The sequence below is a fragment of the Gobio gobio genome (genome assembly GCF_949357685.1).
Source record: "Gobio gobio genome assembly, chromosome: 17".
In the NCBI taxonomy this organism is placed as follows: Eukaryota; Metazoa; Chordata; class Actinopteri; order Cypriniformes; family Gobionidae; genus Gobio; species Gobio gobio.
In genome coordinates this window covers 15,580,657-15,595,753 of record NC_137110.1, presented here as the reverse complement: position 1 = coordinate 15,595,753, position 15,097 = coordinate 15,580,657, and the positions used below count along the sequence as shown (strand labels likewise).

General features: G+C 37.8%; 1 protein-coding gene across 2 annotated transcripts in view; it reads right to left on the bottom strand.

Annotated features, from left to right (window-relative positions):
* Window positions 1-304: 304 nt before the first annotated feature.
* vdrb (vitamin D receptor b) overlaps window positions 305-15,097 on the bottom strand; it is a 31,397-nt gene continuing 16,604 nt past the window's right edge. The window contains exons 4-9 of one of the 2 annotated variants that reach the window (XM_079840538.1): window positions 11,122-11,306; window positions 10,214-10,313; window positions 8,409-8,595; window positions 5,766-5,917; window positions 4,577-4,693; window positions 305-4,465 (exon numbers count right to left, since the gene is read on the bottom strand). In XM_079840538.1, coding sequence (XP_079696664.1) covers window positions 4,212-4,465; window positions 4,577-4,693; window positions 5,766-5,917; window positions 8,409-8,595; window positions 10,214-10,313; window positions 11,122-11,306 — 995 coding nt within the window. In that variant the 3' untranslated portion in view covers window positions 305-4,211. Of the gene's footprint in view, window positions 4,466-4,576; window positions 4,694-5,765; window positions 5,918-8,408; window positions 8,596-10,195; window positions 10,314-11,121; window positions 11,307-15,097 lie in introns of both variants that reach the window. The other variant, XM_079840537.1, reaches the window with a different exon arrangement.

The window sequence follows — 15,097 nt, the reverse complement described above, 5'->3', positions numbered from 1 at the left end:
TCAGTGTGTGTGTGTGTGTGTGTGTGTGTGCACAAAGTCTCCATCTAGTGACCATAAAAATGAAATGCAAGTGAGCTAAATATAATAGTGCCTATACCTGGGAAACTTTATATTGTATATGTAATATTACATGGGTAAAATTTGCTTTGACAAACAGGTTTGATAATATTTGATGGGCCCTTGCTATATGGTCACATATATAGTTTAATTTAGCTAGAACAGGCCTGACACAGCCTACCCCACTCTCCCCTGTATGACAGAAAGTCAAACAAGTAACCAGTGTTTATTATTATATTCTTTTATTGATTTGTAAAACATTTGACCAATATTACATGAAATCAGGAACATGAATTTACAATACTTTATGATGAAAAAGAAAAACTAAATGTTTCATGAATGGTCATATTCAACTGGTTTTGTCCTGGTGAGCAGGCATACTACTGTTAGCCTGTAAACAGCTAGCATTTGCATTACAGTTTTTCTTTATGGTACCCATTCACTCAGAGACAGAAGTGCTTCAGCACTTATGAGCCATTTAGTGCCACAAACTTTCTATTGATCTCCTGTCCTACGGTGCCCAGACAGAAGAGGAGAGGTAAAGAGCATGTCTCTCTTCATCAACTCTTTGTCACAGATGACTCTGCCATCAATTCGAATCCATCTTCTACTCCGTTTTAGGATTGACCTGGCATGAGGTATTGACCATAGAGCGTATTTATGCGTTTTTGTACGAGGTAACATTTGAGCATGTGTGATTTGCAGGGCAGATGATGTCCACTTGACAGATCACCGTTTAAAAAGAGAAAAAGAGAGAAGGCCATGCTCTGTCATGTTTTGTGTAATTATTTTTGTGGAGCAGCAAAATCCAACTGAGCAGTCAGAATAAAGAGGGGGAGGGGCCTGAGGATGGCCAACCAATCCCAGCAGCAACTGAACACTGTCAATCATGGAAGTGACCACGCCTTAACAGCTCTCAGCTTTCTTGTGAACATGTAGGTTTTGTTGTCTGTCAGTCCGTGTATGTGAATGTTTGAACGCGTTGGAGAAAGCTAAGGATACAAATACTGTACACACAGATAATAATAGTTTAAAAAAATCTGATAAAACAGCTGTTAAGGCGTCTTTGTTGTTAAGTGATATTCATACATGAGGTACTGGGTTGTCCATGTGAGCCACTGCACAGCAATAAATACAAATGAATCATAAAAAAATACAAATCAAATGTGTCTGTTCCCCAGAGAGGTAGTTTGTTATGGTTACATTTTGCACTCGGAAAAGAGACCAACATCAATTTCATCTCTGTCTTTCTCATGCATCGCCATCACCATCATCATCATCATCATCATGCATAATGTATATCTTGCAACGGTTTAAACATGACGTTGTCCTGGTTTGTCTGATATCAATTTATGGTAAGTGCTGCAGGGATATTCTCACTCGTTCGTCGTGAAATCAGAACAAAACAAAGAAGTGAAAGATTACAAAAATGCTCAAAACTGGAAGATTTCATCGTTTTCCAGTTTCAAATTGAGTGTACACCCTCATCCCACAAAGTAAAGAGCAGCTTAGTATAGAGAGAAGGCATGAAGACGATAAAATAGACAGTCGAAAGAGAGCAAAGCACTGGGCAGGAGGTTAGCATTCAATCGTACTTTCCTATATATTTGCATACCTACCCACACATACACAAACAACCATCTGCCCTCTGCCTCCACCTGTACAGATACCAGAATATCAAAACTAGTCTACAAGAAAATATTTTAATCTTTTACATTTGCAAAGTAATACTCATAGATATATATATAAAGCAAACCTTCCATATCATTAAATCGTAAGTGCCATGACTAAGTTATTTATTAGTAATGTACTGAGGAAACGATGACCTTTTCACTCACACACAAATTACCCATCTATGCTGGGTCGAATATGACACCCAATCAAATATGAATATACTTGGTGTATAGGTAAATGCTATACATCGCCCTCGCTTCATAAACACATGCTTCCACAGACACACACGCGCACTGCGCTTGCCGAGGAGCCGCAGTTTCCAGGTAGTTAAATTCAGCTTACATGATCATTAAATCGTCGACCCAGTTCCGACACCAAACTCGCACCTACAGACAATCTTCATTAACTATGATTAACTCTCATACCACAGAAAAGTTTTTTTCTAATGACCCTGAGCCCTGACCGAGAAGTAGAAGATTCGTATAAATCAGACGTGATTAAAAAAGAGCTTGTGGAGAACGTGGAGAGCACGAGATATATAAAGCAACAGAGACGGTGCTCTGTAAGTATCAGCCCTCTAATGCGACTCAGGGAGTCGACGGTCTCGCGAATATCACATACAGCTATAATACACAGCGGAGAAAAGGACATACTTAAAAAGCATAAAAAGATCAATTCAATGAATAACTGTGAATGGCTGAGGCCAAGCTAAGGCAGCTGTGTTTGGTTTAGAGGACACAATGCAGGCAGTGGCTAGAGTGATATTAATACGGTGAACAAAGACATGCAAAAAAAAAAAAAAAAAAGAGTCTATACCACGGCCGATGTGGTATTAGGTGACTGTAATTACTGTTTATATAATAACAACCCAGCATAAGAAAAGAATCCTCTGAGTTGTGTTATGCTGTAATTAGATAATGCTTTGAAGGATCTGCCTGTGCAAACAAATACCAAAAACACCCAGGTAGCATGTAAAACCGTAGCTACTGATGGCAAATAGCATGCTGCTATTAGAGTTATCCTAAAAAAGTGAGAACCAAACAGTCTCTTATTTCACAGTAAAGTCCTTCTTACTAGTGTGTGATGCACAAAACCAAAAAATAAGTTTAATCTCCCAAAAACCTGTCAAGAAGAAACTGGTCATATTTCATCCTAAAATAAAAAAGTAATACTTTTTTTTTTTTGGAGTTACATTATTTTTAATTCATGTTTCCAATTAATTACATTTATTAAGAACATTTTCATTACCGTATTGTAAAAAAAAGTCCTCATTACTAGAATACGAAGCAAAATAAATATTATTTCAAATGTTATGTATGTATAATTGTAATATTCATTATGATATTACAATAATTCATTTTTTTCTTTTGGGTTGAAATATGACCTAAACAGTTTTTTTTTATTATAGCTTTCAAACTCTTGCTTTTGTGAAACATACTATAAATTAAAAAGTGGTGATGTGATGATTAATGAAGGGTCAAATTTTGTTAGAGAAAAACGTAATTTGATGAATTAATCTGGGGGGAAAAAATAAATAAAAAGTGTCCAAAAGAAAAAATAATTGATGGAATGCAAGAGTTGAGAAATGTGTATCGCGGGATTTACAGATGTGACTTCAAAACGATGTAAAGAAAAGAGGTAATGCTCGCATTTTTCCAATTCCTGTGTGTTTGCACGAACGCACGGTTAGATCTTTACATATTGATGGTAGCCAGCCAGGGCTGCAGGGTCTCCCTTCGCTAGATTCTACCATAAGCCACAAGAAGCGCTTATTTTAAACTCTACACTAATCGAAATAGGTACGAATATAGATACTGAGTCTTATTTACAGATTAGCTGTGTGGCAAGCGCTAATTCCGCACTAACCACTTTGCAGAGGCGTCAGATAATTGGCCAATCACAGCAGAGGCAAACATTAGAGAAGACAGCCATTGTTCAGCAACCTATCAGAGCTCGGGAGGCAAAGGGAGGGGGCGGAGCTGCCGATTAATTGGTTAAGTGGCTAGGCGAGGGGTGAGTTAGAGCTGTGTGCTTGCATTAGTACTTTTAACCCTGTGCATTTAAAGGCAGGAGGTGAAGAGACAGGACATCAGCAGTAGTGGACAGCGCTTTGGGGACCATGCAGAGGTTTAGAACAGGACCGCACACTTACACACTCATCCTACACATGCAGTGTAATAATGTTGGCTATTGACAATACAGTAAAATATTACTGTATCGAGTTGCCACAGTGAAAAACACCATGACCATTTTACATTCTTTTAAGAATGTCCTCCTTACATACAACAAACAAAAGGAAACATCTATGGCACTCCCTAGCCGATCTGAAAATGATGAGGGATACACACACACACACCACTCACAAACTTCGTCCTGGAAACTCTGTATGCATTTTAAGGTGATTGTCCGTACATTCACTCCACACCCCTCCGGGTCACACCATTTAACCCAAACGTCTTGATCCGACTCGGGTGAAGTTACTAGGTCACCTGCCCGCCGAACACTTCCAGCACCAAAGGGGTCAGCTGCATGCTGTGTTCGGGCTGGAAAGAAAGGGAGCGGTACTGCTTGGAGTGCTCTTCGTTCAGGCTACGGAGGTCCGCCAGCTTCTGGATCATCTTAGCGTAGAGCAGACGGCCCCCCGAGTGATGCGCACGAATGTACGCCTGCAGAACCTCAGATAACCTGTCCTGCAACGCTTCCACTCGCACGTGGTCCTGCACCCCGGGCCGGTCTATGAGCACACACACACACACAGACAAATGAGATTCCTGTTTGCAAGCATGGGCATGTTTTTAAAGTCCCAGTCTGTCTAATGTTTAGTGTATTTGGGATACACACGGACCTGGAGACAGCAGACAAATGCCCATCAGCAGCACATGTTCCTCCTCATGTAGGTTAAGCTTTTTCAAGCCCACCTGAAACTTCACCAGAGGCTCCAACAGCTCCACAGTATGTCCAGCTGCTCCCCCAAACATACACAAAATTCAGGCGTTCATAAGACATAACCACAGATCCTGTTCATCACAAACTGAACATTTTTTTATAATTATTTTGATAACCTGAAAGTGACCAAAAAAATCTAATTTTTTAATAATATAGCTATTGTTTTATAATTGACATTTAATTATTATTATATAATTATAATAAAAATACAATAAACAATATTTCCATAGCATGTATCGGTCTAATTTAATCATTATTATAATGAGTAATAACAGTTATTAATATTATAAATCAACAATTTGAAAACGAAAAATGTCATAAAACAACAATAAACAATACGTTCATAGTTTCATAGCATATATTGGTAACATTTATGCTAAATTCTAATGTTAAATTGTACAATATGAACTAATATTAATTTATGCACAATAGTATGTTTATAAATGATCAAACCTAGATAAAAAAAAATGCTGTAAAAAAATAGTTAATTGTTAGTTCTTGATACCTAATGATAAGGAATTGTAAAAAGTTACTCAAAACTAAGTTTTTTTGTGAAATGCTTGTGCTATATTTCTTTAAAAAAAAAAAAAGATTAACTTATTTTGGTATTAATCATCAATACAAAGATTTGCATACAGTGCAGCGCAAGTGTCAAAACAGTTTGAGCCACTGTAACTGTCTCCATGCATAAAACTGGGATCAAAATTATTTAAAAAAATATTTCTACATTTCAACCGGCAATGAACTTTCATAAATCATAAGATTAACTACTGATAAGACATGAAATGCAGTAAAACATCCTCTTCAAAATCAAGGAAAACTTTTTGACATAACATGCAACTCTTCAGTGTTATTTTAGTATGATTACATACTATTGTAGTATTTATTAATGTATTTTTTTTTTTAAATATATTTTCGGTTTCATTTTAATTTTAGTAATTTTATGTCGTTGTTTTTTCTTCATCTTATTTTTATTTCAGTTTTAGTCATTTTAGTACAACTTAAATGTATTTTATTTCAGTTAGTTGCCAAGGCAACATAATTTATGTCATTGAACTAAAACTCAATGTGAGCTTGAGTTTGTGTACCTTTTGTCACATCATTGACACAGTATTTAAAGTCTGGTCCTCCACAGCTCCAACTCATGTCCTCTAGACTGAAAGACTGGTTGGACCTTAGCATGATGACTTCTATAGCGCTGGACTTCAGCAAAGCAATCTGATCTTCAGCTGTCAGCTCTCTGAGACACACAAGAACAGACACAAACGCATACACATCAAATGTTGGCTCATGCTGGATTCTGTGAATGGCAGATGTAAGAGGGAGTGGGTGAATTCAGTTCAGATAACATGACACTCCTATGGTTACCACAGCAACCGGAGGTCCATAATGAATATGCATTAACGCATATTCTGAGGAAGCCGGGAAATACATGGAAGTGCACAGAGGCAGGAAAGACACATGTACTGAGAGTGACACTTTATAAGGTCAAACCTATTTTTATGTTCCTGAGGAAATCAAATAGATGACAGTCATGTCAACAATAACCTGTCGGGAAAAGGGTGGAACTTTCCACAAACGAGATCCACTAAATGGATTAAATTAATGTACAGAACACCCTTGCTCAGATATATACACACATATACATACAAACAAACTCACTGGCCAGTTTATTAGGTACACCGTTGGAACCCGTTTCGCCTTCAGAACTGCCTTAATTCTTCATGCCATAGATTCAACAAGGTGCTGGAAACATTCCTCAGAGAATTTGGTCCATATTGGCATGATAGCATCCCGCAGTTGCTGCAGATTTGTCGGCTTCACATCCATGATGCGAATCTCCCCTTCCAAAGCATCCCAAAGGTGCTCTTTTGGATTGAGATCTGGTGACTGTGGCGGCCATTTGACTAATGTTCAAGAAACCAGTTTGAGATGATTTGATCCCCCCACCATTAGCAGATAGAAGGAAGACAGGATGGATCCATGCTTTCATGTTGTTTACACCAAATTCTGACCCTACCATCTGAATGTCGCAGCATGAATCAAGACTCATCCGACCAGCAAGGTTTTTCCAGTCTTCTATTGTCGAATTTTGGTGAGTGGCACCAGTGTGTAGCCCATCTGCTGTAGCCCATCTGCTTCAAGCTTCAACGTGTTGTGCATTCAGAGATGCTCTTTTGCAAACCTCGGTGGTAGCAAGTGGTTATTTGAGTTACTGTTGCCTTTCTATCAATCAGCCAATCACATGGCAGCAACTTAATACATTTAAGTACGTAGACATGTTCAAGACGATCTGCTGAAGTTTAAACAAGGCATGTAATTTAAGGGACTTGAGGCTGACTTGAGGTAGCCTCTACACCGTGAGCTACGCGTCGATTTTCATTTATACGTCTGCATCCTTTACCGCGTCGATGTACAGTTACACATGCAGAGGGAGTATGTGTACCCCAGAGGGAGGGGTTCTGTCAGACCAATCACAGCGCTTGCGGTCCACGTAGAATTGACACGGTGTTGCATTTTTGGAGAGGTGCATGTCAGGGTAAGTCGTACGTAGTTTTTATTTCACCAAAAACTGGTGAAAATATCCAGTGAATGGCAGCTGAGTGGGTGAAAATGCCTTGTTGATGCCAGAGATCAGAGGAGAATGGCAAGACTTAATTAGATATTTGCGTTAACAAGGTGTACCTAATAAAGTGGCCAGTGAGTGTATGTATACAGTATATATTAGGGATGCACGATATTATCGGCACGACATCGGAATCGGCCGATAAATGCATCAAATATATAAATCAGCATCGGCTGATATGAAAAAATTATGCCGATATGCCTTGCCGATATGATAACGTGTTGATACGAGCCTGCAATAACTCACATGTGCAAGGACTGCTATAGTGCTATAATGTCAGCTGTGTGGTCATTCTTGAAGCAAAAACAAGCATATACATTGCATGTATGGTTATTTATATTGACCGTTTTTAAATACTGCCTTGAATTTGTGAAAGTACAGAAGGACGTGACCGACAACATAGGGTTGCCGGGTTTTCACAACAAAACTAGCCAAAAACCCGCCCACTAAAATGTTATATAAATGTAGAGGGGGGCGCTGTTGTTACAGTAATACAATGAAAAGTAGAATACACAAATAAATTGAAGTTTCTTTTTTTTCTGAATAAATAAAGCAGTAATGATGTCAAATCACAAACATGACACTGTTTCAAATTAAATACTTGTATATACAGTTTATTAATCTGTAATAAAATTTTATGAAATGGATGATGAAAAATAATCCAAGGAGCACTAAAATAATTGTATATTTTTTTATTTGAAGCTAAAGACACCCCCCACATAGGCACAAACATTAAATCCAAAAATAAATATTTAGATTACAACTGAATCTGTCTGGGATGAAAAATCACTGACTTTATTATTATTATTTTTAGAGAAAATATACTCTTATTATAAAAATAACTTTATTAACATTTATTTATCTTTAACAAGTATCAAAATGGTGTTGTTTCCAAACAAAGGGAAAAAATAAACATATATCGGTATCGATATCGGCATCGGCCAAAATGAGTTGAAAAATATCGGCATATCGAATATCGGCAAAAATCCAATATTGTGCATCCCTAGTATATATCATTTAATAAATTCCTTGAGATGACTGTTGAATTTCTTCAAATTGCAATTCAGTAATTCCTCCTGCATTTCAATTCATAAATTAACTTTACCTGAATCCAGGAATCATTTTAGCAAAGCCGATGACTTTTTGGATGCTGTAGGAAACCAGGTCAGCCAGGTGAGGAAGCATGGAAAGACCGGAGCTCTCATCCTCCTTTGAGTCCGGACTGGAGCTCAAACCCTGCTCCTGATACATCATCAACAGATTACTCAGATTCATCTTACGATCTCCTGATTCTACATATGTGGAGGGGGGGGGGGGGGGGGGGAGAGAAAAGAAGAAAAAAGGATTAATGCTTTGCTTCATCTCAGCAACCTTTAACAATTCATAACCGTCTTCATAACCAAAGCATTTTCTGATGGTTGACTAAGGGATTTACACTCCGAACAGATGAAAACAAATCAAAGGAAATTAGATCATTCTTTGACGGTACTGAAGTTACTTTGCATGAAATAAAATTAATAATTTTTGTGGTGAAAAAGTTGGTAGGGCAAGTAAAAATCTGACTCAATGGGCAAAGAAAAAAAAATGGACAAGCACATTATTTTAATACACTGGCAGATAACTCTTAGCTGAATAACAGAAGCATTATCTCCCCCTTGTGTCTGTTCCAAAATCTGCCATCAGCCTTATATAATACAGACGGATAACATACATCTTCTGTTGTTAATATTTAGTGAATTGTATTTTAATTTTACAAATCAGCAATTTTGTGTATATGTCATTTGCTGTCATTAAATTGCATTATGTATTATGAGTGCACGATTATGGGAAAAATCATAATTGTGTATGTTTTTACCCTTGATATTATAACTTTTTTATTAATTTGGATTTTTTGTTATTCAGATTTGTAATAAATGAAGCACAGCTTGCAATAAAATCAGTGAAAACGTCTTTCCTGCATGTTTCTACAGGTACACAGGGCTGGTTGAGCCTGCAGCTCAGCACAAGCTCACTGCCTGTCAACGTACTGTGTTCCGAACTCTTGCAAACGCCTTCGTGACAGTAAACAAAGCTGTCAACAGTCAACACAGCCAAATAAATCTCTTACTTAAATTTTCCCTTTAGAGCAAACAATATCAACATATCTGAAAAACAGCGTTTGATTCAACACGAATAGACATAAATGTAATGCCGCCATCAACACTTTTCACAATGAATTAAATCAGCAGCATTTGAAAAATGAATTATATTATTATCAAAAACAGAGATTTCTAATGTGTGTGTATATATATATATATATATATATACAGCTCTGGAAAAAATTAAGAGACCACTTAACATTGATTTCTCAATGTTAAGTGGTCTCTTAATTTTTTCCAGAGCTGTGTATATAAAAAAGTACTCATATTGTGAGATGTAAGATTATGGTCATACCAATTATCCCTAGTAGAGAATTTATAACAAATGTCATATTTAATGTTACAAAAACAATTTGCTGCTTCCAAGACGAGCCAGATGTGTGTGTGTGTGTGTGTGCGCGTGTGTGTGTGGTAAACCCTACTATGGGGACCAAATGTACCCACAAATATAGTAATACCAGTCATTTTTGACCTTGTGGGGATATTTTTTGGTCCCTATAAGGAAATCAGCTTATGTGAATAGTCTGTTTGTCATTAGAGTGGCTCTCCTGTGACGTCAGGCATGGTGAGATCCTGCAGAGAGACTGCTGTGCATATAAGACACACAAACCTCTAACACAAAACACTCACGCCTGCCTGTGCCTCACACTGGGCTGAAAAACATTTCTGAGAATGAACTTTACAGGTGATTTACGCACAAACGACTGTGTGTGCATTTGCTTAGCATGCGTACGCATTTGTGTGTGTGTGTCACCTTGTGTGTGTGTGTCACCTGGAGAGTGGCTGAAGGAGTCTGAGGAGGCGTCTGATAGTGAATGAAGAGACGCGGCTCGGCTGGCACTACGTGTAACTGGACCCTCTCTAACTGGAGGCTGCAACACAAAACACACACATATACATATGAACACACTGAACAAGTTAGCAATGAATAGATGCCTAATAAACAAAAAACATGAAAGTATTTGAACACTTAAAGTATGAACGTCTCTGCATTATATAACAAAATATAAATAAAAAAAAATCAAACATTTGGTCATGGAGAAAAAGGTTTGTTAGATTTCAAAACAAAATAATACAAATATTGTTCAAAATTAAGACAAAAGGTCTCTGGACACTTTCTAGTGGAAAATGTTCATAATTAATGTACTAAACTATGGTTTCTCTGCAAGGAGATATGCATATCAAATATAGACTACAGTTCAAAGAGAAAATTTTATTTTAAAAGGAATCAATACTTTTATTCAGCAAGGACTAATTCAATCGATCAAAAGTGACAGTAAAGACTTTCACATTGTTACGAAAATGTATATTTTAATGCTGTTCTTTGGAACATTGTATTCATCAAAGCAAAAATGTATCAAAAATGTATAAAAATATTCTCAACATTTATAATAATAAGATATATTTCTTGGCAAGCAAATCAGCACAGAATTATTTCTGAAAGATAATGTAATGGCTGCTGAAAATTCTAACATTTGACTTAAAATCACTTTAGCACAAGTTGGTTGAGACAAGTTTGTTCTGAAATGTAGAAGGTACTTTGCTTGATATTTATTATTGTTTTTTTTTTGTTCACTCAAGTGTACAAAAAGCACATTGCGGCCAATGTAAAAGAGGATACTAAAACTGGTTCGGTTGAAAACAAGAGAATGATAAGCAGAAGAGGTAAAGAGTATTTACTCTGAAACGTGAGAAGTCGGAGTAGGAATCGTCATAGGTTTTGTGATGCGCATCCACCAGCGTGTCAATGATGGTGCGCTGCTCATCTGAGAGCCGGGGCTTCTGTGCCTCCTTCTGTGCCTCCTCATCCTTTCTCCTCTGGATCAGATCCTTTTTCCTCTGAACCTCTTCATCCGTCAGTATAACTGAAGGAAAAGATGAGTATCATCATCACTATACCCATGTAATATAACTTTATTACAGGTGAAATATATCTAAAAAATAAATAAATAACTAAAATCCAGTGTTCTATTATGACCATAATTTAGTTGTTTGCTGATGATAATCAATAGCTTTAAATTCAGTCTCAGGATATTTCTCTTAATTTTCCACACCAAGCGGATAATAACTATTATCATTATTATTCTTTTTCAATCTTTCTGAATAAAATTGTTATTATTTATTTTTAAGTTTAACTGAATTTAACATCATTCTCTGTACCTTCCCTGATATACTCTGGCCCACCAAAGAATTTGAAAACATGGAGTGATGACCTATATCAAATTACATTACTACTAGGTGTATTACTACTAGGGTTGTGCCGGTAAACTTGATAACGGCATTGAGTAGCACCGGCGGTGGTCCACCAAAACACTTCTTATGATTCTATTTACATATACTGTATATTTGGCCTCAGCTCAACCTTTGTCAACACCGTCAGTATTTGTCAACTCCATCAGTATTTTACACCGTCAGGTGAAGGTTTTTGTTAATTTTGAAAGAAAAGTCTGATTCTTTTTTCAATTTATTGTGTAAAAGTGTTAAAACATCAATGGAACTACATGATGATATGTCTTAATTACCTAAGAAACATTGGTGATATATGTTTAATATTAAAAGGAGGGACGAGAATTAAGGAATTTAGAAACTGGGTTGTTCATAATAGTGTGAAAACAAACAAAAAATAAACAGAGAATGCATTTTATGATTTAGATCCTTTACTGAACACCAGTATTACATAACTGAGGTTTTTACATTGTTTTTGGATGGATTAAATTAAATTAGCATGCTTTTTAGTGTGTCTGACGGAGTTGACACAAATTAAAGGGATAGTTCACCCAAAAATGAAAATTCTGTCATCATTTACTCATCCTCAAGTTGTTCCAAACCTGTATGAGTTTCTTTGTTCTGCTGAACAAAAAAGAAGATATTTTGAAGAATGTTTGTAACCAAGCAAATAGAGAAACCATTGACTACCATAGTAGGGAAAAAAATACTATGGTAGTTGCTCTATCTGCTTAGATACAAACATTCTTCAAAATATCTTCTTTTGTGTTCAGCAGAACAAAGAAACTCATACAGGTTTGGAACAACTTGAGGGTGAGTTAATGATGACAGAATTTTCATTTTTGGGTGAACTATCCCTTTAAGTTATGGACTGAATAAATGTAATTTTTTTTTTAACAAAAATTTAGAAAAAAACCTGTACCCTTACATGGTTCCTTATCTGAGACCTTTGTCTACAAAAATACCCATTTTTAATAATGTAGCGTTAAGTTTTTATTTTGTAACATTTTAAAACACGTTTTGTCCCTCATCTCAAGAATCAGTGATATATTCAGTGGGGAGAACAAGTATTTGTACACCGCCGCTTTTGCAGGTTTGCCCACTTACAAAGCATGTATACGAAGTCTGTAATTTTTATCATAGGTACTCTTCAACTGTGAGTGACAGAATGTAAAACAAAAATCCAGAAAATCACATTGTATGATTTTTAAGTAATTAATTTGCATTTTATTGCATGACATAAGTATTTGATACATCAGAAAAGCAGAACTTAATATTTGGTACAGAAACCTTATTTTGCAATTACAGAGATCATACGTTTCCTGTAGTTCTTGACCAGGTTTGCACACACTGCGGCAGGGATTTTGGCCCACTCCTCCATACAGACCTTCTCCAGATCCTTCAGGGTTCGGGGCTGTCGCTGGGCAATACGGACTTCCAGCTCCCTCCAAAGATTTTCTATTGGGTTCAGGTCTGGAGACTGGCTAGGCCACTCCAGGACCTTGAGATGCTTCTTACGGAGCCACTCCTTAGTTGACCTGGCTGTGTGTTTCGGGTCGATGTCATGCTGGACCCATCTTCAATGCTCTTACTGAGGTATGGTAGACTGGGTAAACCCAGCCTGATCTGCCAGCGATTTGATTTCGCCCTGCAACTCAGTCTGGAAACCTGTACATTCATTTCTACTGCTTCTGTTACACTTTTGCGGGAACCAATCACAGACTGGCTTACCCACCTGGCCCGCTATTGGCGGGTTTAACACAATGACGGATCGAGAAGTGATGGATCGGTGGCCGTTTGATCACGCCTCTTGTGGTCTGATTGGTTGAGGACAATCCAATTGCGTACAGAGTACTTGAATTTATGCTCGTTTATCACGCTTCTTGTGCAGTAGAAAATACATAGCAGACTACCCAGACCAATGTTCAATCTTAAATTGAGCTTGGTCTGGTGATAGCCAGACAAGAGAGAAGGAGGTTGTTGGCCAAGATCTCGTGATACACGGCCAAGTCCATCCTCCCCTCAATACGGTGCAGTCGTCCTGTCCCGTATGCAGAAAAGCATCCCCAAAGAATGATGTTTCCACCTCCATGCTTCACGATTGGGATGGTGTTCTTGGGGTTGTACTCATCCTTCTTCTTCCTCCAAACACGGCGAGTGGAGTTTAGGCCAAAAAGCTCTATTTTTGTCTCAACAGACCACATGACCTTCTCCCATTCCTCCTCTGGATCATCCAGATGGTCATTGGCAAACTTCAGACGGGGCTGGACATGTGCTGGCTTGAGCAGGGGGACCTTGCGTGCCCTGCAGGATTTTAATCCATGACGGCGTAGTGTGTTACTAATGGTTTTCTTTGAGACTGTGGTCCCAGCTCTCTTCAGGTCATTGACCAGGTCCTGCCGTGTAGTTCTGGGCTGATCCCTCACCTTCCTCATGATCATTGATGCCCCACGGGGTGAGATCTTGCATGGTGCCCCAGATCGAGGGAGATTGACCGTCGTCTTAAACTTCTTCCATTCTCTAATAATTGCGCCAACAGTTGTTGCCTTCTCATGAAGCTGCTTGCATATTGTCCTGTAGCCCATCCCAGCCTTGTGCAAGTCTACAATTTTATCCCTGATGTCCTTACACAGCTATCTGGTCTTGGCCATTATGGAGAGTTTGGCATCTGTTTGATTGAGTGTGTGGACAGGTGTCTTTTATACAGGTAACGAGTTCAAACAGGTGCAGTTAATACAGGTAATGAGTGGAGAACAGGAGGGCTTCTTAAAGAAAGACTAACAGGTCTGTGAGAGCCGGAATTCTTACTGGTTGGTAGGTGATCACATACTTATGTCATGCAATCAAAATGCAAATTAATTATTTAAAAATCATTCAATGTGATTTTCTGGATTTTTGTTTTAGATTCCGTCTCTCACAGTTGAAGTGTACCTATGATAAAAAATGACAGACCTCTACATGCTTTGTAAGTAGGAAAACCTGCAAAATCGGCAGTGTATCAAATACTTGTTCTCCCCACTGTATATGTAAATACACACACACACACACACACACACACACACACCCCAACCACTGTGACACCGCAGGTAGTTACTACCAGTATTAGTTGGTCCACTAATTGCCAGTTTATTTTGGCTCAAACTGTGACTATGAGCAATATTCAGGTTTATAGCTATTATGATTATTGGGGTCAATAAACATTTGCATCAAATATTGCCCCTTTATGACTTGTTTAGTTATCTTATTATCTTATCTTTCTGTGTGTGTTGTTTGTTTTAAATAAACAAAACGTGGCAACATACAAGCTACACATTTCGCTGATGATTCTTCACAACACAAGAGCAATTGAGCAATTTGAAAATCCCTGAAGTACCTTTCACTTTTAAAATGAAGTACTGCCACTCAGGACCATGTCCTCACAAATGGCTAA